This window comes from Electrona antarctica (genome assembly GCF_951216825.1).
Source record: "Electrona antarctica genome assembly, chromosome: 6".
In the NCBI taxonomy this organism is placed as follows: domain Eukaryota; kingdom Metazoa; phylum Chordata; class Actinopteri; order Myctophiformes; family Myctophidae; genus Electrona; species Electrona antarctica.
The window spans coordinates 16,765,170-16,791,037 of record NC_136811.1 but is presented as its reverse complement, the minus strand read 5'-3'; the positions used below and the strand labels follow the sequence as shown (position 1 = coordinate 16,791,037).

The window sequence follows — 25,868 nt, the reverse complement described above, 5'->3', positions numbered from 1 at the left end:
TCCACAGCGTCCAGCTGTCCTCCTCGCCTCCGTTTTGTGACACAAGTACTTTTAACAAGATGAGAAATGTAATAACATTAACATCTGACATATAGTCAATAGACCATATTAATGATGATAGGCTACATTACAAAGCAAGTCAAATATACAACTCTAAACGGGTACAACCCCAAATTAGGGGTGCAGTACTTGGTTTAGACTAGTCATTGGTTAGACCAGTCATTAGTCCTACAACTACAAAACCCTCTCAAACCCTCACCCTAAACCTAACCTCCCACGGGGCAGCACACCTAAACCTAACCTTAACCCATGTCTAACCAATGACTAGTCTAAACTAAGTATGCACCCCCAAATGAGCACTGGGCATTTAGACACTAGAACATCTGAAACAATTGTACGGTATTATGGCAAACATATAGAATCAAAGCACAATACAATCAATCAAGACAGAACAAAGTCCTACATAGTTCAAGTACGCATGGCTGCCTGGGTTGAAGCTGTAGAACATTGTAGCTGTAGCCATTTAAACAGCATGGAGAAAATTCACAACACAAACATTCTGTGAAAATTATGTGAAAATAGCTGATCTCCAAGCTCATAATGTGTCGCATTGCAACAAGTGAGCTTGTAGATCAGATATTTTCAGCAGAGGTTAGGTGTAGAGAGTGAGGTGGTAGTGGTACGTACATTGTACTTTTTAAGAAGTTTCTGTGTGTGTGTGTGTGTGTGTGTGTGTGTGTGTGTGTGTGTGTGTGTGTGTGTGTGTGTGTGTGTGTGTGTGTGTGTGTGTGTGTGTGTGTGTGTGTGTGTGTGTGTGTGTGTGTGTGTGTGTGTGTGTGTGTGTGTGTGTGTGTAATGCTTTGTCACTGCAAATGGGAGTTTCTGTTTGACTCCTTTGCAAAACAAAACGTCTGTCCCTGGCAGCTGACCGAGTCTCCCCCATAGAGTATATAAAAGGATAGAGACTGAACTGGCGCGAAGCTCCGCCCCCCCCAGCTATTCATGTCAGTGGAAGTTGCTCAGTGGCGTTTTGAAGCACCCGGAAGACTGCCGGAAGTACCGTCTCAGAACGTCTACTTCCGCATTTGACCACCAAATTTTGGTGGTCAAATGCGGAAGTGCAACCGAGCGCTCAATGTTAAAGCCCAGCTGCACGGGGTTTCCCGGTCATGAATCCACGGGTCCGCCTGTAGTCCCTCCTCCTACCACTAGGGCCCAGAGCTTCAACGTTGAATAGCCTCACTGGCCCCTTGGTCTCCCCTGGTGACGGTGATGTCCCACCTCATGAGCTTCCTGGAGCAGTACTCCCACTTGTGTGTGTGTGTGTGTGTGTGTGTGTGTGTGTGTGTGTGTGTGTGTGTGTGTGTGTGTGTGTGTGTGTGTGTGTGTGTGTGTGTGTGTGTGTGTGTGTGTGTGTGTGTGTGTGTGTGTGTGTGTGTGTGTGTGTGTGTGTGTGTGTGTGTGTGTGTGTGTGTGTGTGTGTGTAATGCTTTGTCACTGCAAATGGGAGTTTATGTTTGACTCCTTTGCAAAACAAAACGTCTGTCCCTGGCAGCTGACCGAGTCTCCCCTGGTGGCGGTGATGTCCCACCTGCTGAGCTTCCTGGAGCAGTACTCCCACTTCCAGCAGCTGCAGCAGCGGGCCGAGCAGTACCGCGTCCAGCTCAAGAGGCACCGCGTGCAGCACCGGCGCCAGATGAAGGCCCTGAGGGCCTCCTACCGCCAGAGGCTACAAGACAAGAGCAGTGTCATCACCAGCCTGGAGGAGGCCATCACCAGCCAGCAAGAACACTCCCCCAACACCACCCCCAGCCCTGGGAGCCAAGGTGAGGATGCGGGGGACATGGATTACTAAACAAATGTAGATAGATACCTTTATTATATATTACTGGACCTGTGCCCGTCGCCGGCCAACCGTTCTACTTGGGTACGATACAAGTTGGGAACCTAGTATGCATTAACCGTTGTTGTAATGGCACCCGTTTTAACCGTCTGTCTGTGTCCCTTTTGTGCCCATACTGTATATGGAGATCTCTGTATCTGTCTGTCTGCCTGTGTCTGAAAAGTGCAAACTGAAAAGTGGACTGGTTAAGTAATGAAATGGCAGTTGTGGGTTTGCCCAGAGACTGGGAATTCTAACGGTGTTCGGACTTAGGCTCATTAGGTCCACTGGCAGAGCCTGACCAGAGCCTTTTGTGGCAGTAATAGTAGTCTATTGAGGACGTGTGCCACGTTTCACTTTTGGTCCACTTGTGTTTGGAGGTTTGTATAGGAAAAAACAAACTCAGAGGCAGATGAGCAGAATGATTCGATTTGCAAGGTTCGTGGTATAAATCAAGTTGGCACTGGAGATGACATCATGCTGTGAATCTGCTGGCCTTCACATTACACACATCATGCTGTGTGTGTGTGTGTGTGTGTGTGTGTGTGTGTGTGTGTGTGTGTGTGTGTGTGTGTGTGTGTGGGGGGGGGGGGGGGGGGGGGGGGGGGTCTTAAGCATGTGCTGTCTTATAATGTATAGCATATAAAGATACATGGATCGGCAATGAGTGTGCATGGCACTTGGTTAGCGACTCAGTTGCTTTTTGGCATGAATAAAACATCCCTGAGAGAGCCGTTGTCTTTCCCCAGTAAAGTGCACTTACTTACAAGCTCTGGCACATGCTAGTCTCCAGTCCACGTGCTAGTCTCCCGCCTCCCGTGTTGTGTTATAAATAGCCCCAGGCCTGCTTTGTGCTTTCTTCCTGCTGTTATGAGGTAAAGACTTACTGGTTGTTTACTGTGATGTATAGAGATGGTCTGACTGGAGCGGCAACGCACTGCTGTCCTCACCCGTCATTCTCAACCGCTTCAATCCTATGTCCAGCTTTGAGGGTCTGTGTAAACACAAATATTGAAGACAAAAGTGAGGACGCAAATTGTGATTGGCCAGAATGAGATGTATGATGACGTATGATGATAAGAGCGCCCCTCACTTCACACGGGTGTGATTTTTGAGGGGCGCTAGCCTTTCCTATAAACAGCTTTTGTCCCCACACGTCCCTTATTTGCCATTGACAATGAAAGGAGAAATGAGGTCAAATGTCCGCCAAATATGACGTAAATCTTGTCCCCACACGTCTGACGTCTCATATTTGCCATTGACAATGAAAGGAGAAATTAGGTCAAATGTATGCCAAATATGACGTAAATCTTGTACCCACACGTCTCATATTTGCCATTGACAATGAAAGGAGAAATTAGGTCAAATGTCTGCCAAATATGACGTAAATTTGACCAACCAATCACATAAGTTCAGTTGTTCATGAGATGATGTGTGATGATGTATAATGATGAGTGCGCCCCTCACTTCACACAGGTGTGATTTTTAATAGACTAATTTCATTGGTTTTCACTCATTGAATCTGGTATATTTTCTGGTTTATACGCAGTCAATTCATAAATCTTTATACCCACCTTATCATTAGTTATCCTTGCGCAACTTGCTACAAAAACACTGAATGATTTTGCTTGTTAGCTCGGTAGGTAGAGCTCTTGCCTTTGCAACACAACGTCATGGGTTCAAATCTGGGCACCGCCAACTGTGTATGAGTCTTCAAGAACCCGTACCTGCCCCCCACTATAAAAAACCGACCCTGTCACAATGGTAACAAGACAACTCACCCCTTTTGCCACTTTTGGTGAGTTGTCCTGACAACTCACCCCTAAACGTGAAGACAACTCACCAGGGGTGAGATGTCTTCACTTTCCGGGGTGAGATGTCTTCACTTTTGGCCACTTTCGGGGTGAGTTGTCTTCACGTTCGGGGTGAGTTGTCAGGACAACTCACCAAAAGTCTGACTGAATATGTAGCCTTTGAGCTATACTTTACTGAATATTTCACAAGAATATAACACAAGAGTCAAATGTACGGTCAAATGTAATGTAGTTTATTTAAATATAGAAACATTGTAAACAAAGTTCAAACAGCAGTTTGTACAAAAAATATAGAAAAAAGGTAAACATCAAAAGTTTAGAAAAACATCAGTTTGTACAAAAAAATATAGAAAAAAGTTGTCATATCTAAAAACATCAGTTTGCTACAAAAACACTAAAAAGTTGTCATATCTACAAAAACACTGTTTCAGTGATAGAAGAAAAAAGTAGTGCAGTGTGCAGTGTGCAGTGTGTGTGTGTGTGTGTGTGTGTGTTGCAAACTTCTGAAGAAATGTGAACTGAACCCCTCTTAATTTGGTTACTCCAGATGGCTGAATGTAAGGTCACTTTTCTCACATGCTAAGCCAACTTGGGGACCCAACGCAGCTCCTCCAAGGAAAACAAACAAATTAACGGAGCTGAACGTGAATCCCCCCCACCGCCCACCCCTTTTTTCCCCTCACTGTATATGTTTCTTTTCCCTTTTTACCTCCTTTATGATGAATTCCTGTTCTGTCTATAGAAGTGTCTATTTGTACGTCTCTAAATGTTTTGATGATTTGAACATGGTGGACCCTATTGGAAACAAGTGTAATGCTTAATTGGGTCGTCCACTCACAGTTAACAGCCTTTGTATTGAGTTTGTGCTTGAAATGTACTGTAATTCTGCAAACTGTTAATAAATTCTTCAATCAATCAATCAATCAAACTAGCAGTAGCCATATCATCATCGATATTGCTTTGCTATTCAGATGTAATTCAGTCAGTATAGGCCTATTAGAACTGTGATTGATTGATCATGCGTCCGTTGTGCGTCTAATTAGCAACTTTGTACAGCCGTGAGACTCTGCCTTTGAAGCGCAAACATTATCCACAAACGACCCCCCACCCCCCTCAATGCTGCATAGAGAGAGAGAGAGAGAGAGAGAGAGAGACGCTCTACTCCTTACAAGTGTTTCACCGGATTTTACTGTTAAATAAAGAAATAATTAGCCGTGACTGCGCACGTCTGTAGGAACCGATAGTTAGATCCGAAATTGAATTATGCCTACTGTAATGGGTGCCACGGAAAGTACAGACAACTCACCCCGCAATGTCAGAAAGTGAAGACAACTCACCGGGGTGAGATGTCTTCACTTTCCGGGGTGAGCTGTCCGTACTTTCTCGCCCAACTCGCCCCAGCGGAAAGTACAGACAACTCACCCCGACATGTCAGAAAGTGAAGACAACTCACCGGGGTGAGATGTCCGGTATTCGTCACAATTCCATGGTCTTTTTCTCAAGTTTAGTCTTCCATGTTTCTTGTGCATATTATTGTCTCCACCAGGCCGAAGGCATGGGGAGAGAGTATGTTTTGCACTCCGTCCGTCCGTCCGTGTGTCCGTCCGTCCGTGTGTGTCCGTCTGTGAACAGCTAATCTCCGGCACCGTTAACCCGGTCGATGTCACATTTTGCACACACACCTGGATGCCAACGATGAACCTCTGCCCCAGAATTTCCAGAACGGCCTGTTATAGCGCCACCAGGAGGCCGCTTTGTGCAAAACACGTTTTTGGACAGTACACCTACAGATGTTGTCCAAACATCACGCAAATTGGTACACAGTCTCTCTAGAGCCATTCAACGAAACGTGTCTTTCAGATTTCTCAGACTCCATCCTGATTGGCTAAGATTGGCTTCCAAAGTTTGCAGGAGTGCTCAGTTTCAAACAAAATGCTGCAAATCATGGACACATCGTGTGATTTCCGTGAAATTGTGCACGCACATTCCCACTAGGCCGAGAAAGAAATGCCACGTGAACATTTTCAACTCAGCCTCATGGTGGCGCTATAACTTGCCGAAAAGTGTTTTACCTCTAACTGCACGGATCTGTGGATAACTTTGTATGCCAACTCCCTAGAGGCCAAGGAAAAACCTTTGCCTGGAATTTTTCACATCTGCTCTTTATAGCGCCACCAGGAGGCCGACATATGTAAAACACATTTTCTAATATTACTCCTTCAGATTTTATCCAAATTTCACGCAAATCTGTACACATGCTCTCCATAGCCATGTGATCAAGACACGTTTGTTTGATTTCTCATAATCCACCTTCATTGCCTACGATTGGCTTCTAAACCTTTCAGGAGTAGCCTGCTTTGTACCCGTTTTGTACAAATTGCCACAATTACTCAACGCAGCGTCCGATTGCGGTGAAACTGTGCATGCATATTCCCACTAGGCTGAGGAAGAAATGCCACTTGACAGTTTTCAAATCAGCCTCATGGTGGCGCTACAACAGGCCAAGCCGCGTCACACACACACACACACACACACACACACACACACACACACACACACACAAAACATCCTCCTGGTGGAGACCTCCTGCCCAGAAGGGCACTTTTTCTAGTTCTTATTGCCTTCCTGCTTGGTCCTGCCTTATCGCTGATTTGTTTCTAGTAGTATGATTATTCTTAGCCTACATGTCATTCCTTAAATGTTACATGTTGTTGTTACTCATTTATTAGGCTACATGTTTGATTAGCCAACATCACGCTGTCCATCTCTACAACAACAGACACAACAAATTCCCATACGCTATTTTAAGACACCTGTTTTAAAATGCACAATGCCCACATCCCGTGTGGAGTGCCTCATTTCCAATGCTCCCACGTTTCTGTGAATCACGTTTGTGTGTGAACCTCTCCGGTGTGTGCACACAGCACGGTCCCCCCCCCCCCATCCATGTAGCTCCCAGTGCTCCCATTCCCCTGCGATATACTACTGGCACAGCACACCACACTGCAGTGAAGCCCCATTTACACTGAGTCTAAATAGAATAGAGTTCGCACACTTGACTGGATCGAGCCACCATTTGGAGGTTTTCGAGGCTGGTGGTGCAGCTCTTCTTCAGACAAGGAAGACAAGACACACACCTACATACTGTATAGGCATAGCCTGATTATCAGACTGTAGCTTTCTTGAAGCTACAGTCTGATAATCAGCAGTCCACTAAGAGAGTGGGCGGGGTCTTTGGGCTGGATCCAGGCTAGTATAGGCCTACAGTAGCCTACTAAACTGGGTCAGTTGATCTCAATAAAGAAAATACCATTGGAGCTGGATCCAGTGTGCAGACTACATTCTATATAATTATAATTATAATTATAATATATATAATATAATATTATTTATCTGATTATTTATTTATGAGTGGTGCAACCACTCCTATAGACAGCTGTGTGTGTGGGTCCCTGAGCACGGAAATAGCGTTGTAGCGTTTGTTCACCACCAAGTGTCATTGATGCACAGCCGAACACACAGATACAGACACACAGTACAGTACAGTACAGTACAGTACAGTACAGTACAGTACAGTACAGTACAGTACAGTACAGTACAGTACGTACAGTACAGTACAGTACAGTACAGTACAGTACAGTACAGTACACCACTCACTTCAGACGGGTCTGATTTTCTTTTCACTGACCCTATTCTATTTTGTTTGTTTTGTTTGTTTCTGCCCAGTACGTGGCATTTTTAAACGTAGGATGTGCGTGCTGCATTCACTTGTAGGCGTTAACTACTCGAAAAACGGCGGATCTACAAGCTCACACCGTCATACAGTGGAGCATGAATTAAGCATGACACAAGTGGATGTAATTACCGAACAACCTGGTGAAGAAAATCCATTATGAATATGACCTGAGGCTGATAAATCATTGACAGGGAGGAAGCGGATTAAACTTGCTACAGGCCAAGCACGTTGCTCATGTCCCTTCGGCTTTCTATTGAACTTTAGCATGTCAAGGGGGCACGGTGGCACAGTCTGTAGAGGTGCTGGCGGCGTGTTCTCTCCTCCGCGTCATCAGTACCCTAGGTGGGGTTGGCGAAAGGGCCTTTCTGTGTGGAGTTTGCATGTTCTCCCCATGTCCCCTAGGGTAGGTACCCTCACAAAAAACTTGCAGTAATCCTGGTCTCTAAACTGCCTCCCCCTGGCCAGCCGGGGCGCCTGATGGAGGGGAAAGGAACTGGTTGGAATAACGTGTTCCTTCCACGCGCTACGTCCAACCAGGGAAACTCCCCCCTGTCAGGTGTAAAGGAGCAACTTAGACACTCATGCATGAAGGAAGCATGAGTTCAAGTCCGTTGCTCTCCCCAGGTTGGTGGAGGGTTTGTAGAGCCCCGGATCACATTCGATAATTGACACAGGGGTGAAAAATGGGTTACAAAATCGTGGGCTAAAAAAGATTAGTGCAACAAATGATATACCTGATGTACCAATGTCAAATGTCTGCTAACATAAATTGATGTACGATGACAAGAGCGCCCCTCATTTCACACAGGTGTGATTCTTTTTTTAACCGTACCGGCTTTCCACAACCGGCCCGCAGATACTTCGCCCCACGCCCACTCAAGGCACACGCAAATACACCAGGCGTTTTTTTTTTATTTCACTACTTTTAGTTAACTAAAATAAACCTTGATAGGAACCCCTCTCTGAATGCACACGCACACATGTGTCCTTGTCATGTGTTGCTATTGGTTGTCATGGCTGCCAGTTCCCAGACTGGTCCAGACTGCTCCACACCTTATTGAATAACTGCTAGCTTGCACAAAGTCAGACTAGGACTCAAGTCTATAAATGATTCTGCTTGCTGCATGATAATGAGCTTAATTTACAAGCAGGCATCAGACATCGAAAACAAAGAAAACAAATACATTTAATAATAATAATGAATGCACAACACGTACGTGCGCACACACAAACGCACACACACACATTCATTGATGGAGCCACGCCATAAAAAAGAAAGTGCGAGTAAATAGTTTAAATAAAAATGGAAGAGCCGTGGATTTAAAATGAAATGTTATGTGGCCCTTGGGAGCCACACGGTAATGGCGTGGCTCCAATGTAGAGCTTGGACTTCATTTGGCCAACGGCGTGCGTGTGTGCGTGCGTGCGTGCGTGTGTGCGTGCGTGCGCGTGCGTGCACGTGCGTGTGTGCGTGCGTGCATCTGTCAAATTAAGACAGATAGGTCACTTTCATTCATCAAGGTGGTGTTAAACCTAAGATGTGATGCAGATTCACCTAAGGGTTATTGATGTTTTCCAGGCATACAGAGGGATGTTATTCTTGATTCTTGATTGTTTGACGTCATGACTCATGGGCCGCTATGCTCAGGTTTGATAAGCCCAAATCGTATTGATACCGGGTACTCAATAAGCTTGTTGTCGTGTTTTTTTGGGTATCACGTTTTCGAGCTCCATCCCTGCTGATATAGGCCATAGGTGAGTGTGGTAACCCTACACGTGAGACAAAGTCAGCCCACACTCCAGCATGTTTGTGTAGTTGCTCTGGAGAGTTGGACAAATGGGATACACGTCGCCAACAACAGTGTTAGCTACACTGCAGTGCACTGTGACGACGTTGTGTGTGCAAGAGCTTTAAGTGCATTACGGACAGTCCTTCATCAATATTTACTCACACAGAGTTATTCAAACGTGACCTTCGTGACGTACAGTCTTGAATGGAAAAAATACCTAGATAAAGATAACGGGGTCAAGAGAGGCTTAAGGCACGAAGATGACTGACACTATTTCTGGTTGGCCAAATGGGAATGTGTGTGTGTGTGTGTGTGTGTGTGTGTGTGTGTGTGTGTGTGTGTGTGTGTGTGTGTGTGTGTGTGTGTGTGTGTGTGTGTGTGTGGTGTGTGTGGTGTGTGTGTGTGTGTGTGTGTGTGTGTGTGTGTGTGTGTGTGTGTGTGTGTGTGTGTATTAAACAAATACATTTAATCAAATGAACAACACGTACGTGCGCACACACAAATGCACACACACACACACTCATTGATGGAGCCATGCCATAAAAAAGAAAGTGCGAGTAAATAGTTTAAATTAAAATGGAAGAGCCGTGGATTTAAAATGAAATGTTATGTGGCCCTTGGGAGCCACACGGTAATGGTGTGGCTCCAATGTAGAGCTTGGACTTCATTTGGCCAACGTGCGTGCGTGCGTGCGTGCACGCGTATCTGTCAAATGAAGACAGATAGGTCATTCATCAAGGTGGTGTTAAACCTAAGATGTGTTGCAGATTCACCTAAGGGTTATTGATGTTTTCCAGGCATACAGCGGGATGTTATTCTGTGATGTATGTGCAAGCTGCAGTGCAGACACATTCTCCTTCCTTTGCTATGGAATAAAGTCGTCAAAGATTGTGGAACAGACATATTTTATGTTAGTGGTGAAGGCATGCAGTGAGAGAGTGCTGTGTGACTGGTGCTTATTGTGAGGTGTGTTTAATTACTGACTTCAGTACTTTAAGACTAATTTATGCGACGTGTGTCTGGTGTCACTCAATGAAGTATACAAGCATTAGCTAATGAAACAAATCCCTCCCCATGGATCATCATTAGCATGTGACTTCCATTGGAAATAAATTGAACATGCAAGACATCAGACAGACACAAGACATGTGTGAGTGCAGCCTCAGTGATCAGTGAATGGTTGAATGAGAAGGAGTGAGTTAATCATAGGATTAAAGCAAGGCTGTAAAACAGTTTTTATATACAATAAACTAAGGCAGATAGTGATTCTGCCTTAGCCTAAATTCCTCACTACAGAACAGTATCAAAACGTAGGAGCCAAATTCCCAGTTGCTGATGCTACTACCTTTCGTTGTGTCCCTGCAGGCGAGTGTAGCAGTGATGCTGGGGGCCTGGCAGGGGTCCACAGGCTGGTAGAGTCCCTGTCCGGACTCCAGGGAGAGCGCAGTCGACTGAGGGGAGAGCTGCGTCTGCTGCGGTCCCAACTGGACCAGAAGGACCAGGACAGACTCTCTCGCATCCAGGCATTCCAACAGCAGGTATTCCTGTTCTTCTAACGGTCTCATTGTCTAAGTCAAATATCACTTGAATGTGTTTCAGTTCAGTTCATACATGTCTGTGATTATTAGTGCATTTAGAACAAGGTACAATCTCAATCTCAAAGAGTCACATATGGACCCTATCTTGTGCAAATATAGCCCATGTCATGTCCATTTGACATAACGAGGTGTTCAAAATGTAGTAATGTAGTAATCTTATGTAGTCTGCTGGACCTAGACCACACACACACACACACACACACACACACACACACACACACAAACACACACACACAAACACACACACACACAAACAGCAGGGCTGCAAAGTTAGGAAGGATTTTAATTGAAACGCATGGCAAGCAGTGCAGGTAATGCCATTCTGAAAAAGGCTTATAAACTGAATTTGAATGTTCCAACTTGTTGACTTTTTTGAAAGCTTCCCCAGACAACACTGATATAATTTGCAGCCTTCATCATAACAAAAGGCTTTTTCAGGCTTTTTTATTATTATTATAGAATAAAATATCTGCTAAAACCGATATACTATTTTACCAATACCGATTACGAATATATCGGTTTAAGGCCAATATCAGCCGATACAGATGTGTCGATTAATCTCCCATCACTACAAAATGGTCTTGTCAACAATCCACAGTAGCACTCAGTGTGATACAGTAATGACCCAATTGATGCCTAAATGTGAATTTATTGCCATTTTTGAGCAGTGCACACCATCTCCAATGAACAGCTATGTGTATACCACTATGTATGTCTGTTTGGAGTAGGACCTATTGACCCCGGTGTCACATTGGGGTCACAGCCATTCACACTAAGCAGTCGTGCAATTATTGTCCAATTGCATAATTGTTATGATGTTTTACATATTAAATCCCAGTTTATAGGTATTTTAGCCACTGGTTGTTCGTTTTTCCTAAGATTTCAGTATGTTATTTAGCACACTGCACACCCAATAGTAACAGAATCCATTGAAACATCTCTTTTATCAATTATTTTGGTTTACAACCATAGCTACACGTATCTAATATTTGAGTCTGTGCAAACAGCCCACTAGGGGCAAAAACTAGTCAAGAGCCAAATTGTGGTGATTTCTTACGAGTTCGCCCCCAGCTACTATAGGGTTCTTGACATTACAATGTTTGAGCACCACTGATAGGGCAGGAGGTGCACGCACATCCAAGAAAATGCAACGGGTGCTCGAACAAAAGAGATAAACTAAAGAGGAGGAGGATGTCTGCACACCGTTTAGAAACGGATGTAGAAACATAGGTTTTCTATAGGATAGGATTTAAGTAATAAAACGTCGGTTTCCGAGGCTAGGATTTAAGAAGACATTCGTAGAATCTGTCTCGGGTCTCAATAGGTTACGTAAAAAGAAATTGGATTACTTTTTCCACCACTGGTCATTTTCTCTGCAGATCGACGAGCTGAAGAGTGGTATTGAGGAGCGCGAAGAGGAGCTGTCCCGGCTGAGAACTGTCTCTGTAAGTATGTCTCTGTACAGTATGTCGTCAGGGTGCTCATGGGAGGATGTCATTGTTGAGTGTGTGCTGTACTGTATGTCGTCAGGGTGCGACAGACTCAGAGAAGCGGGCGGCCTGTCTGTCGGCAGAGAACGACAGCCTGAAGCAGAGTCTGAGCGTGACGCAGGGCCTGCTCCAGCAGCTGTCAGCCATACCCTCCCAGTCCAGCTCTATGCTCATGAAGGTAAGGCCATAATACCCTACCACTAAACCAGGTCTATGCTCATGAAGGTATAAGGCCATAATACCCTACCACTAAACCAGGTCTACGCCCATGAAGGTAAGGCCATAATACCCTACCACTAAACCTGGTCTACGATCATGAAGGTATAAGGCCATAATACCCTACCACTAAACCAGGTCTATGCTCATGAAGGTAAGGCCATAATACCCTACCACTAAACCAGGTCTACGCTCATGAAGGTAAGGCCATAATACCCTACCACTAAACCAGGTCTACGCTCATGAAGGTAAGGCCATAATACCCTACCACTAAACCAGGTCTATGCTCATGAAGGTAAGGCCATAATACCCTACCACTAAACCAGGTCTATGCTCATGAAGGTAAGGCCATAATACCATACCACTAAACCAGGTCTATGCTCATGAAGGTAAGGCCATAATACCCTACCACTAAACCAGGTCTATGCTCATGAAGGTAAGGCCATAATACCCTACCACTAAACCAGGTCTATGCTCATGAAGGTAAGGCCATAATACCCTACCACTAAACCAGGTCTACGCTCATGAAGGTAAGGCCATAATACCCTACCACTAAACCAGGTCTATGCTCATGAAGGTAAGGCCATAATACCCTACCACTAAACCAGGTCTATGCTCATGAAGGTAAGGCCATAATACCCTACCACTAAACCAGGTCTACGCTCATGAAGGTAAGGCCATAATACCCTACCACTAAACCAGGTCTACGCTCATGAAGGTAAGGCCATAATACCCTACCACTAAACCAGGTCTACGCTCATGAAGGTAAGGCCATAATACCCTACCACTAAACCAGGTCTATGCTCATGAAGGTAAGGCCATAATACCCTACCACTAAACCAGGTCTATGCTCATGAAGGTAAGGCCATAATACCATACCACTAAACCAGGTCTATGCTCATGAAGGTAAGGCCATAATACCCTACCACTAAACCAGGTCTATGCTCATGAAGGTAAGGCCATAATACCCTACCACTAAACCAGGTCTATGCTCATGAAGGTAAGGCCATAATACCCTACCACTAAACCAGGTCTATGCTCATGAAGGTAAGGCCATAATACCCTACCACTAAACCAGGTCTATGCTCATGAAGGTAAGGCCATAATACCCTACCACTAAACCAGGTCTATGCTCATGAATGTGAGGCCGAGCAGTGGTGGAAAAATCACACCCGTGTGAACTGAGTGGTGCAACTCCCCTCTCCCCTCTGCCTCTCTCTCTCTCTCTCTCTCTCTCTCTCTCTGTAATTAGCAGGCAACAGTGCAACACTATCTCTCTCTCTCTGTTTCTGGCACAACAGCGCCCTTTTGCCCCTACTGGTACTCATAGTCACATAGGTGAAGACGAACTGGTACTCATAGTCACATAGGTGAAGACGGACATTGCTGTTCCTTGGAGTGGTTACTTGCACCACTCAAAAATAGTACTCCTCACATTTTTTATTTAAACCCATTGAGACCTGAGAGCAGATTCTACAAAGGTCTTCTAAATCATAACAATTGTTTTTGAAAAACAGATTAGAGTATTTCATGTCAAGGACAATTATATGTAATTGGCCGCCTACCCCCATCTGAAAATATGTTGTTCCAGAAGCAAAGATATGAGTTAAAAACGATTGCCGTGAAAGAATATATATTAAAAGATTTGCACACGTTTTCAGGCGGTTAAACGCTAAACGTGACACAGACGCGTTTAGCTCCAGGTCTCAATGGGTTGTTAGAGACTCTTGTTTGTCGTCGGACAGGAGAACGACAACCTGCGCTGCCGGGTGCAGCAGCTGGAGTCGTCTCTGCAGCAGAGAGCAGAGGAGCTCTCCCGCCTGGAGCGCCAAAGCCAGCAGAGTGAGTGGAGGAGAGCCGAGGAGCTGAGGAAACGCGAGGAACGCGTGAGGGAGCTACAGCTGGAGCTGGACAGAGAGAGAGGCAAGGAGCCGCTTGTCAAGGTTATTATAACTTTATACTAACTTTATATCTGTCAATAAAGATGATCATATATATCAGTGGCACACTCTAGAATGATACCAGAACATGTTGACATATTAATTAATCTTCCTTAATAAAGAAAGGTAGAAATGTAGGCCGGGTCAAGTGGTGAAGGCTGTGTAGAGAGAGAATTGCATGCTGAAAATAGCTATTTTCAGCATGCAACCAAGTCTAAAATCAGCCATTACGACGCCATCAAGGCCCGCCAGAATACATTTTAGCAGACTAAAATCGTATGGTATTTAATCGACTAAAACTAGACTTAACAGTAAAAGATTTCAGGTGACTCACTAAATTGTGACTAAACTAAATCAAAATTTGCTGTCAAAAACAACTTTGGTTCTCTAACACTGCAGTATGTGACTCAGACGGTGGAGGTGGATGCACCTGCCACTCTGAAGCAGCTGGCCAAGGCCAGGCAGCGGAACGAGCACCTGTCAGAGAAGCTGACCAATCAGAATGAGCGATGTAAACAGCTGGAGGAGCAAATCAGGAAGTCGGATGAACACAGCTGTAATCTGCAGCACAAGGTAATGAATGACTGAAGAATGTAGCGTTGGGTTGTTTGTATTCGTCCCTTAATGATAAGTCGTATGAAAGTAGCATAAAACAGTATACAATTATTCAGGTAACGTTTTCACCAATTTGTAGGACCGGAATACCAATTTACAATTTAGGCATTTAGCATACGCTCTTAATCCAGAGCGATTTACAGTAAGCAAGAACAACACATTAATAATACATACAATAATACATCAAATACATAAATAGTTATCAAGGATCATAAGCAAGCTAAGAACCTAACATTCGTTTATTAATTATTTCTGTGAACATAACCATGTGATCCCTTTCTTTGTATCTTAGTTATGTACTCAACCTATTGGTTTTATACCTGTATATATGTTGTGTGTATCTTAGTTATGTACTCAACTTATTGGTTTTATACCTGTATATAATTTATGTTGTTTGTATGTCTGGCCTCGTGGGGAAAGATGGTGGGTGGGTGGGGAGGATTGGGAAAGGAGTTGTTGGAGAAAATATAAAAACAAAGAGTTTCTTTCTGTGAAACTTGCATAATATGATATACTCTTTGAATAAAATGTATTAAAAAAAAAAAAAAGAACCTAACATCCGTCTAACAGTAGAATATCTTGCACAATGAAACTATGAGTATACACTAGTGCTATGTCTACATTAAATGCTATCTAAATTACATAAATTGGGCCTTTGCATACACCTGTAAGGTAATTGAGGCTAGTGCAAGTGCTACAGGCTAAGATGGAGTCTGAAGAGGTGAGTTCTCATCAGAAAAAAGGCACATGCATTCATGCTCCCTGGAGGAAGAACCCTAACTCTTTGCATGATCCCATGACTTTTTCTCTAGCTCCAACCTTCAAGGCCAAAATATCAACTTTGCACAGATATCGCATAATCAAATTTGTGCAAAATGGTAATATGTAATTAAATAGTTAATATCTCAATTAAAAGGGGGGGAGAGAGAGAGGGGGGGGGGGTAGAGACACAGAGAGAGAGAGAGAGTCACAGACAGACACAGACAGACACGTAAAGGGCCTTGCAAACGGGGTGCGATAAAACGCGCCTATAGTTCATTTTCAATGAGACCTGCGTTTTTGTTAGGAGAAGTGAGTGCGGTCCCGTGAATTTGTTGTGCGTGTGCTCGTTACAGGTCTGGTGAGTCGCGGGCGTGTGGCCCGCGACTCGCCAGACCTGGATTCTGTTTAGCTTTATTTTTACGCTTGCGTTGTTGCACCCCTCTTCAACAGACCTGGAGGAGACCTGTGTTGTTCCAGGCAACAATGCCTGCATTCCTCGCTTCACGTTTGCAAGGCCCTAAAAGCCGTTGCCATTTCAAATAATAAAAAAATGCCGTCTAGCGCGAGGCCTCGCAGGCGCGACTCCGCGAGGCCCTGTGCGGCCACACCGTTCGCACAACCTAAAAAGCGGCTCCGAGTGCAATATTATAGTTACTTAGTTATATTAGTGCAGAAAATATTAACAGAGACGACTCTACTCACTGCTGTTGATTTGAAGAACCCGACTTTCATTGGCAACAGGGAACTTCTATTTTTGTTGACAATAAATCCCGCTTTGGAGAAGATGCGCTCCGACAGGGTTGTAGTGGCAGTCTGGCAGGGATGGATAGAATCCTCTTCGCTACAGGTGCCAACTTTGGATAACGTGGCACATTATTTTTTCCCCCACGACAGTGGTCGTGGACTTGTCATACGCCATTGTATTGTCGCAATTCTTTCTGGGTCATCTTTGCATATTTTAAAATGCAACCACCGAACCATGTCACTTTTGACTTCTTTTTCTGCGTGAACGGCATGACTGTAGCTGCACTTGTTGACTTCCTCGTTAACGGAGGAGGCGTTGCGAGGCGCAAGCATGGCTCGCGGACCAAAAGGGGACGCTTTTTTTTAATAGAATAGTCGATTTTCTTCTGCCTTTGTAATTCGGTCCTCTGTTTCGTCCATTCTTGTGTTTGTTTTCTTTATTTCCTCTTTTATGTATTCAAGTTGCCTTCTGTTATCTCGTCTGAAGTCCCTTAGCTCTCTGAGGACTGTAGCCTAGAAGTCTGTATTATCCTCGGAGCGGGCTCCGCCATCTTGACTCAGGAGAGTTGCTGCTTCTCTCGTTTTCATCATGTTTGTTCAGGATTTGTCAGATCTTCTTTTAATGATTTTTGTGGCTTTCGCCTTTATTTTATATTTTTTATCGAGGGACAGACAGTAAACGCACACGTATCTCCACTGATCTCAAATCCTCAGAATCTACAGGACCAAAGACACAGGATACAGCACATAGGACAAGACTCAAGACACCACACTCAAGACACAAGATCCAAGAACACCAAGACCCAAGCAAGACCCAGGATATAGGATACAGCACATAGGACAAGACTCAAGACACCACGCTCAAGACACAAGATCAAGAACACCTCAACACATACGAACCAAGGTGTCTGGCGTTACAACCCAGAGACCATTAGATAGTTTACCATTTATTTTCTGTTGCTTCCTAGTCATGGCTGCCAGTTCCCACCTGACATCATGTGTGAGTCCCGCCTGCTCCAGACCATGCTGAATAACTGCTAGTTTGCACAACGTCTTCAGACTAGGATTTAAGTCCAAGATGTTCATGTGACAGCCTAAAAAGAGAGTGACACGATCTCCCACACAACAGCACATCCGTTGTATGTGACAAAGGTATTTCCCTTTGGGCTCAACCCTCTTCCAGGAGAAGGTCTCTGGGTTGAATTTCCACACATCAGTTAATAACTCTGGGTCGAACCACACATAATCAGTTGTGTACTCGTCCTGATTGTTTCGGCCACCAAATATGTACAGTTCCGCATTGTAGGCAAAGGCTGAATGATCAATGCGCCCTTTTGGAAGAAGCTGTGCAGAAGGTATGTTAAGCCAGTGATTGGTCTCTGTGTCAAACACTCTGATGATGTTGTAGTACTCATCCTGGTGCCCTTCACCTCCAAAAACAAACATATTTGACCCGATGATGGTGGCAGAGTGACCTCGTGAAGCAGGGGGTGGAGTTCCTCTGGTGTTAATTACAGACCAGACCATTGTGCTGGTGTCCAACTTGTAGGTGTCATTAGTCCAGGCTTCCATCAGAGTTTCTCCTCCATGGATAAACAAGACCTTCCCCAAGACACAGACCGAGTGGTAGTACCTCTCTGGAAAGAACCCAGAAACCCTGGGTTTAAACCATCTGTGGGTGTCCACATCAAATGCACAAAGCATGTTGTGCATGTCACCTGAGTCGCTCAACCCTCCCAAGAGGTAGATGACATCTTCAACCAGAACAGCTGAGTGGCCTATGCTTTTTTGCATTTCTGGTGTCACCGGGGGCAACTTCCTCCAGCGTAAAGACACTGTGTTGAAAACTTGCACAACAAACTGACCCGGGTCGATTTCGTCACCACCATAGAGGTTTCCAAAGCAGTACACCTTGTCTCCAACTGTAACAACTGCACCTTCGTATATCTGTGATCGTTCTCCAGTCTGATGCAGCGTCCAGCAGAACATTTCTAACACCTTAGTTTAAGTCCTGCTCTGTAAAAGTAGAGTCCTAATGTGTGTTCTACTGCTTATATTGGTTAAGTGGCACAAATGACTCACAAAGTTTGACAAATCCACAAAGCCAAATTTAATGAGTTGGATTCGGCCAATCAACGTAGCCGATTGCTGTTGTTAGCCAATCGATGGACAGCACAGTCACAGTCCAGGTATCTTCTGGGAAACCTCTGTTCTACACAGCAGACAGTCCAGTTAAGCAGCGTGGACAACTAATCTTCACAAGTTACTTCAAGTAGATGATTTGTCGTTTAAAAGTTTCTGAATGATGTTTTGGTTTAGTCAACATTTTATTTTAAAGGACATGGTTGTGACGACGGCATTGTGATGTCGTTGAGTGATGATGTCATAACGTAGGATAACCAATGAGGTTAGTCCAACTGACTGAGTGATGATGTCATAACGTAGGACAACCAATGAGGTTAGTCCAACTGACTTCCGTCTGTAGGATGTCAACAGAACGTCAACACCAAGGTTATAATAGTTAACTAAAACGAACTAAAAAAACAAAATTAGAATTAAAAAAACATTTTAGTTAACTGAAACCACTGGCCAATCAACGAAGCCGATGGCTGTTGTTAGCCAATCGATGGACAGCACAGTTACGGTCCAGTTATTTTCTGGGAATTTTGGCTGCTGGACCTTATGGCTTTTAGGAACCCCCCAAAATAGCTACTTTTGAAAAAGGGATAATGCCATTCCCAAAATATGGTCGTCAATGATCTTATGATTTTAATTGGAATTATTTCCTCTGCTTTCCAATGGGCCTCCCTGGTGCCCCCCACTTTGAAAACCACTCTTTTACGGCACACTATCAACTCACAGTGTTACATTTCCTCATGTGATCAATAAAGTGATTTTTTTTCCAGATTGCAGCGTACGAACGAGAGATCTGTAAACTGCGAGAGGAGCTGCTGAAGGAAATCAGTCACCTGGAGGAGAGGAAGGAGGAGGCTGTGAAGGCGGCGGCCGGCTGCTCTGCCGAACACTTCCAGGACCTGCAGGAGCAGTTCTTCTGTGAGTAAAGGCCCTCTGTAGTGACATTTCAGCCAAATGAACCCTTCCAGGACCTGCGGGACCAGTTCTTGTGAGTAAAGGCCCTCTGTACTGTAGTTACATTTCAGCCAAACAGCACAATTGTTGTCCTATTGCATAATACCGTAGATCATTTTACTTTAATATTATGATATCACTATCACACTGGGCTATACTGTATGCACACCATAAATGGCCTACTTGTGCGCAAGCAGAGCGAGCGCGCAACTTCTGCTGACGGTTACGGGTTTCAGATGGTGAGGTAATTAAGATATGTTTCAATATTGGTTGGGTAACAGGTAACGTATGTGTGTAACGAAGACTCACTTCTATTCATATCAGATCTGGGAGAGTTGGTCATTGGATATTTAGTCTCCATACATGGGGATATTCGACTAGGACGTCGGGCTATATGACATATCCGACTAGCACGTTTTTTTTTTTTTTTTAAAGATATTTTTTGCGGCTTACGCCTTTTATTGGTTTTTGAAGGGACAGACAGTAGGCTGACAGGAAACGGGAGAGAGTTGGGGGAAGACATGCAGTAAAGGCCGTGTCGGGCTCGGGAGTCGAACCCGCGGCACACTGCGACTGGATTACCAGTCGGGTGCCCAGACGGTTACGCCACCGCCTGGGAGTGTGTTGCTGAGGTTATTGGGTTATATGACATATGACATGTCTAGTATGACAATCCCTATATTTGGTCCGGGTTGACCTAGTGGACCTAGTCCACTTCACTTCAGCATACAGTAGCGCACACGTCGCTCACTCTCTGCTGATTTCCGATCGTCTGCACCTTTGTTAAATTGACGCACACACGTACACACACACACACACACACACACACACACACACACACACACACACACACACACACACACACACCTCTCTCTCTCTCTGTCGCTCTAATTAATTAGTCTCATGTCCAGCAGCTGTGCCTAGTTTCTCCCGGTGGATCCTGCCGGGAGCTGCCTATGCCATAAAAAGCATAGGTGAGTTCCTATCTACCAGTAATATAGAGCTTTGAGCTATTTTATTGTATGTATGTATGTATGTATACATGTATGTAACTTGAAAGTAGTATACTGTGGTCGGCTGGACCAAAAGTGGTATGTATGTATGGTGGTCGTAGTCGTTATGGCGGTCATATTCTATAACTTATAATTGGCTGTTGTTGATGACGTAATTAAAATAGGTCTCAGATACACACACATACATTACCTTTTGCTCACCCTACATAGAAACATATCTTAATTACGTCACCATCATCAGCCAATTATAAGTTATAGAATATGACCACCATGACTACCACGACCACTTCTGATCCAGCCCGATCGGTGGTTCTCAAACTTTTTAATTTTAAGGACCCCCATAACTCAAATGGAAGCAAATGGACCCGCACACATGTACGGGGCCATTTGGAACCCACTCAAGGACACTTTGAGACCCACAGGTGTAGCAGAGTGTTTCCAGTGAGCCAACACGCACAATAGCAGCACCCTCTGACTCTGTTTGACCAGAATGGAACAGAGCCTTCATTAGTATCAGTGGTAACAGGAGGTAGTAGTAGGGAAGGGGCCCAAGTTCTTTCAAAAATAGCATGTGTGAAACTGTGCATAGAGCCCATTGGACTTGGACTACTGTATATCATGGTTTGGTAGGTATATTATTTCAGTACACAGTAAAATCAAATCCTCTGTCTTAATTTAACTCTTTGAGTGTAAAAATATAGCCTACTGAGCCCTTATACCGTAAGGGTCAATTTTTGCTGCTTCCTAGATCTATGTTGGGTGCGCGACACTGTTGCACGACAAAACATAAACGAGGCGTACTGTAACTGTAAGTGTTTGTGTGTTGGACGACAGGCTTGCAGAAGCGTCTGACAGAACTGCCGCCCACCCTTCGCTCCATGAAGACAGACTACGCCAGCCTGAGGAGCCAGGTCCGAAACTTCTCCGACTTCTATGGAGCAGCCATCACCGATGCCAAGAAACAGGTCCGCTGCTGCGCACAGTATCAACCTAGCATACCTATTTTTGAGTGGTGCAACCACTCCAAGGAACAGCAATGTCACTATGGGACTATGTGACTATGTTACTATGGGACTATGTTACTATGTTACTATGTTTAGAGTACCAGTAGGGGCAAAAGTGGCGCTGTTGTGCCAGAAACAGAGAGAGAGAGATAGTGCTGCACTGTTGCCTGCTAATGAGAGAGAGAGAGAGAGAGAGGGGGGGGGGGGGGGGGGGGGGTAATTATTTTTGTCATTGTAGGCAGAAAAAAGCAAAGATTAAAAAAAACAAAGTTAAACATTTCAACATTTTCTAAATTTTCACAATAACTGAATGCCAGCAATAGAGACATATCCGCTGCACAAGACCAAGAACAGGAAAATTAACTCCAATATATTATCTTATACAACAATATCTTATATATTGTTGTAATGTACAATTTCATATTAACAAGCATTCACTCAAGGGAGGACCTGCTTAATGGCCTTGTGGTTAGAGTGTTCGCTCTGAGATTGTACCCATGGATGGCACTCAACATCAAGGGTTGGATTTGGGGTTAGTCCCTGTGACATTCTAGCGTCATGTCCAGGGGATGTTCCTCAAGCTCCCTCACACTAAGGAACCGCAATACCTGACCTATGGGCCACATGGCTCGTTAACGGTGAACCGTTGGTTCTCAAAGCTTACTTACATAAGAAGTATTGTGAATATAGTATTATAGTATTATTGGAATTGACTATGGTTATACTATTATTATTGACTATTATTAAAGTTATATTGCTAATAAAGTTAGGGACAATGACAATGACAGATCAGTTTCTTTGTTTTGTTGACTGCAGATTTCGGCAGCCATCAGTGAGATGTCTGAGGCAAATAAAGATCTACTGGAGAAGTACAGGAAGGAAGTGGCACTGCGCAGGAAGTACCACGAGCAGCTGGTAGAACTCAAAGGTACGGAGGAAGAAGAGATGAAAACATGTTGTCCTGTAGAGCTGTGCTTCTCAACAACACTGGCCAAATGATCTGATCTTGTATTAATTCACAATCAGTGAGAAAAATGTCTTTCACTGCCACCGTGTGGCCCTTAATGATTGCTTGGCTGCAGCTGGATGCGGAGATTACTACTTATGCACTTCCGTTTTTATCACACAATGCATTAGCATACAATGTCTATCTTTCTAGACCAGACAGTGGCCTTGTGGTTAGAGTGTCCGCCCTGAAACTGGGAGGTCGGGGGTTCGATCCCCGGCCGGGTCATACCAAAGACTGTAAAAATGGGACCCAATGCCTCCCTGCTTGGCACTCAGCATCAATGGGGTGGATTGGGGGGTCAAATCTACTAATCAAATGATTCCCGAGCGCGGCACGGCTGCAGCTCACCGCTCCAAGAGATGGGTCAAATGCGGAGAACAAATTTCACTGCGGTAACGTCTGTGACAAATCGTATGACTTTGACTTTGATCATCACCATGGACTGGGCCGTAGTTTCAGAGATCGCCATTAAAACAGCAGCGTATGCAATGCGCGCGCAGGTTTCGTACGGGCGGGCGCCCCTAGCAACCGGGCCTCAGCTAAAAGTAGATTTTTAGGTAAACCGTTTCATATTGATATAAAGCGATCAAAGCTGTAATATCGTGTGTGTGCGTGCATGCGAATAGGTGTAATATAAAGTGCTTTGCAGAAAGGCGCTATAGAAATGTACTGTTTTGCCATTTACCATTTAGGCAACATCCGCGTGCTGTGTCGTGTGAAGCCTGTGCTTAAGGAGGACCAGCATGAGGAAGGACAGTCGGTGGTGGTGACCACGGACCCCCACAACGAGTCTGCTCTCACCGTCATGAATAAAGGGAAGGGACGTGTGTTTGAACTGGACAAGGTCTTCCACCCACAGGCCACCCAAGAAGAGGTACTGGAGAAATACAATCTACATACAGTTGGGTGCCACCGATATTGTCCCTTATCATTTGACCCATTTAGGCCTGACCTCAACATTTAAAAAAATCCTTCTAAATCCTCCAGTTTTCTGAAATAAATATTTTCACGATTTTTCAAAAATAGCAGACCTACAAGCTCGTAGCGCGCCACTCGGTGGCGCGCTATGAGCTTGTAGATCTGCTATTTTTCAATAGCTAAATTATAACAATGTTATAACACCAAAAGGGGTTCCCGCCCAAAATGGGTTAACTGTCCTTTTGCGCAGATCACGCAAACCTCAGCAAAAAGAAAAGGACAATATCGATGGCCTCCAACTGTACATACATAACAAATGTCATTCTGTTTGTTAGTAGCTGGAATCTGTTCTTATGTGCTGATATTTGAGTTGTATCGAGTGTATCGACCTTAAAGATAGTGCCGTGATTTTTGCCCTCCCTAAAACATGATCATCAGGTACTATGATTATACTAGGAGGAAGATTTATTTTTCAAAAAAGTGTACATGTGTTAAAATTATGTTTTTATGTTTTATCATTAAGTATACCTGGTTTTCACTTTAGCACCACCCCCCCATACCCCCACAGCTGTTGTTGTATGTGGTGTATTTCGAATGGGCCTTTTGACTCGAAGGCTTTCAGCTTTCAGGAAGAAACCAAAAATACACAGGGAAGACAATTGAATAGTATAACCTCACCTGGGGGTCTATTAGAGTAATGTTAACTCCATAGACACATACAAAACAGAAAAGGTACAAAAATCACGGCACTCCATCTTTAAAGCAGCAGCTTCTACTTATTAATCTGTCAACTCTTGTAATGACCTCCATTGTTTATCGTCTCCCTTGACTTTCATTGTTCCTAATGACTGCCTGTAGCAATTGGTGCCAGGGTATTGTAATCAGTCTTGTTTGTTTGTTTGTATGCATTATAAATGGTAAATGGTGCATTTATATAGCGCCTTTATCCAAGGCACTTTATATATATTGTGCATTACATTCACCCATTCACACACACATTCATACACCGATTTGCGGCGGAAGCCATGCAAGGCCTGGTATGCAAATATGGGGCGAGTTTATCACCAGAGGCATTATTTTATCCGCCCCTTGAAAATGCAGGTTCCACAGAGATTCCAGACTAATACAGTTGGAGGCCATCGATATTGTCCTTTTCTTTTTGCTGAGGTTTGCGTGATCTGCGCAAAAGGACAGTTAACCCATTTTGGGCGGGAACCCCTTTTGGTGTTTTAAACATTATAATTTAGCTATTGAAAAATAGCAGATCTACAAGCTCATAGCGCGCCACCGAGTGGCGCGCTACGAGCTTTGTAGGTCTGCTATTTTTGAAAAATCGTGAAAATATTTATTTCAGAAAACTGGAGGATTTAGAAGGATTTTTTTAAATTTTGAGGTCAGGCCTAAATGGGTCAAATGATAAGGGACAATATCGGTGGCACCCAACTGTATCTACACAGTGATATTAGTCTGGCCATGCCAGGCCACAAGGTCACCATATAAATGAAAGGTCAGAATTGAGAATGGGTTGGTGTTTTTTTTTCTTGAAACTTGGTGGGAAATGATTAGTACAAGCTCACAATCAAAATATATAATACAAGAGATGTTGGTACATGCAGGTTTACACCCCAGGTGCATTTTGTTAGGCATACAACCCATACAAATGAATAAATCCATAATTTATATAATAGTTAATATTTTCCTTTGTCTCGTCTTAGATTTGTATCGGTCCCAATGCTGCTCATCCCTGTGAGCTACAAGTCTAAAAAAAATATATTGTTTATTTCTGGTATTTCAGGTATTTCAGGAGATTGAGCCTTTGGTGACTTCCTGCATTGACGGCTACCATGTCTGCATATTTGCTTATGGACAAACTGGCTCTGGAAAGACCCACACCATGGAGGTGCTTTACTATTATATATATATCATATTATAGCAGCAAGCACATGTCATTATGATCCTACAGTAAGACAATGAAAAGTTTGTTAGCAGCTGCAGAATAACAGAGAGTCATAGTACATTGCTGTGCAACACTGTTTGAGCCAATACAACAACATAGAAATTCAATGAAACTTCATTGAATACCTAATCCCCCCGTCTCATTTACACCTGTGGTTCCCAAAATGTTTTAGCCCAAGACTCAAAAGAGAAATTAGATGTTTTCCTAGGATCCAAACTAGTGAAAATAGCAGATCTACAAGCTCACAACGCAGTGCAAAATCTTTTTTAAATTTGTATTATTTATGGAAA

The 25,868-nt window shown here is 44.0% G+C and overlaps 1 protein-coding gene across 1 annotated transcript in view; it reads left to right on the top strand.

The window, feature by feature from the left end:
* The window catches only part of LOC306925405 (kinesin-like protein KIFC3), a gene marked incomplete at its 5' end in the record, with an annotated part of 32,233 nt that overhangs the window by 2,322 nt on the left and 4,043 nt on the right, over window positions 1-25,868 (top strand). Inside the window, 11 exons of the mRNA XM_079504209.1 lie at window positions 1,556-1,826; window positions 10,588-10,760; window positions 12,200-12,265; window positions 12,351-12,488; window positions 14,272-14,469; window positions 14,866-15,039; window positions 19,494-19,641; window positions 21,525-21,655; window positions 22,511-22,622; window positions 23,396-23,577; window positions 25,417-25,521. Coding sequence (XP_079360335.1) covers window positions 1,556-1,826; window positions 10,588-10,760; window positions 12,200-12,265; window positions 12,351-12,488; window positions 14,272-14,469; window positions 14,866-15,039; window positions 19,494-19,641; window positions 21,525-21,655; window positions 22,511-22,622; window positions 23,396-23,577; window positions 25,417-25,521 — 1,698 coding nt within the window. The remainder of the gene's footprint in view (window positions 1-1,555; window positions 1,827-10,587; window positions 10,761-12,199; window positions 12,266-12,350; window positions 12,489-14,271; window positions 14,470-14,865; window positions 15,040-19,493; window positions 19,642-21,524; window positions 21,656-22,510; window positions 22,623-23,395; window positions 23,578-25,416; window positions 25,522-25,868) is intronic.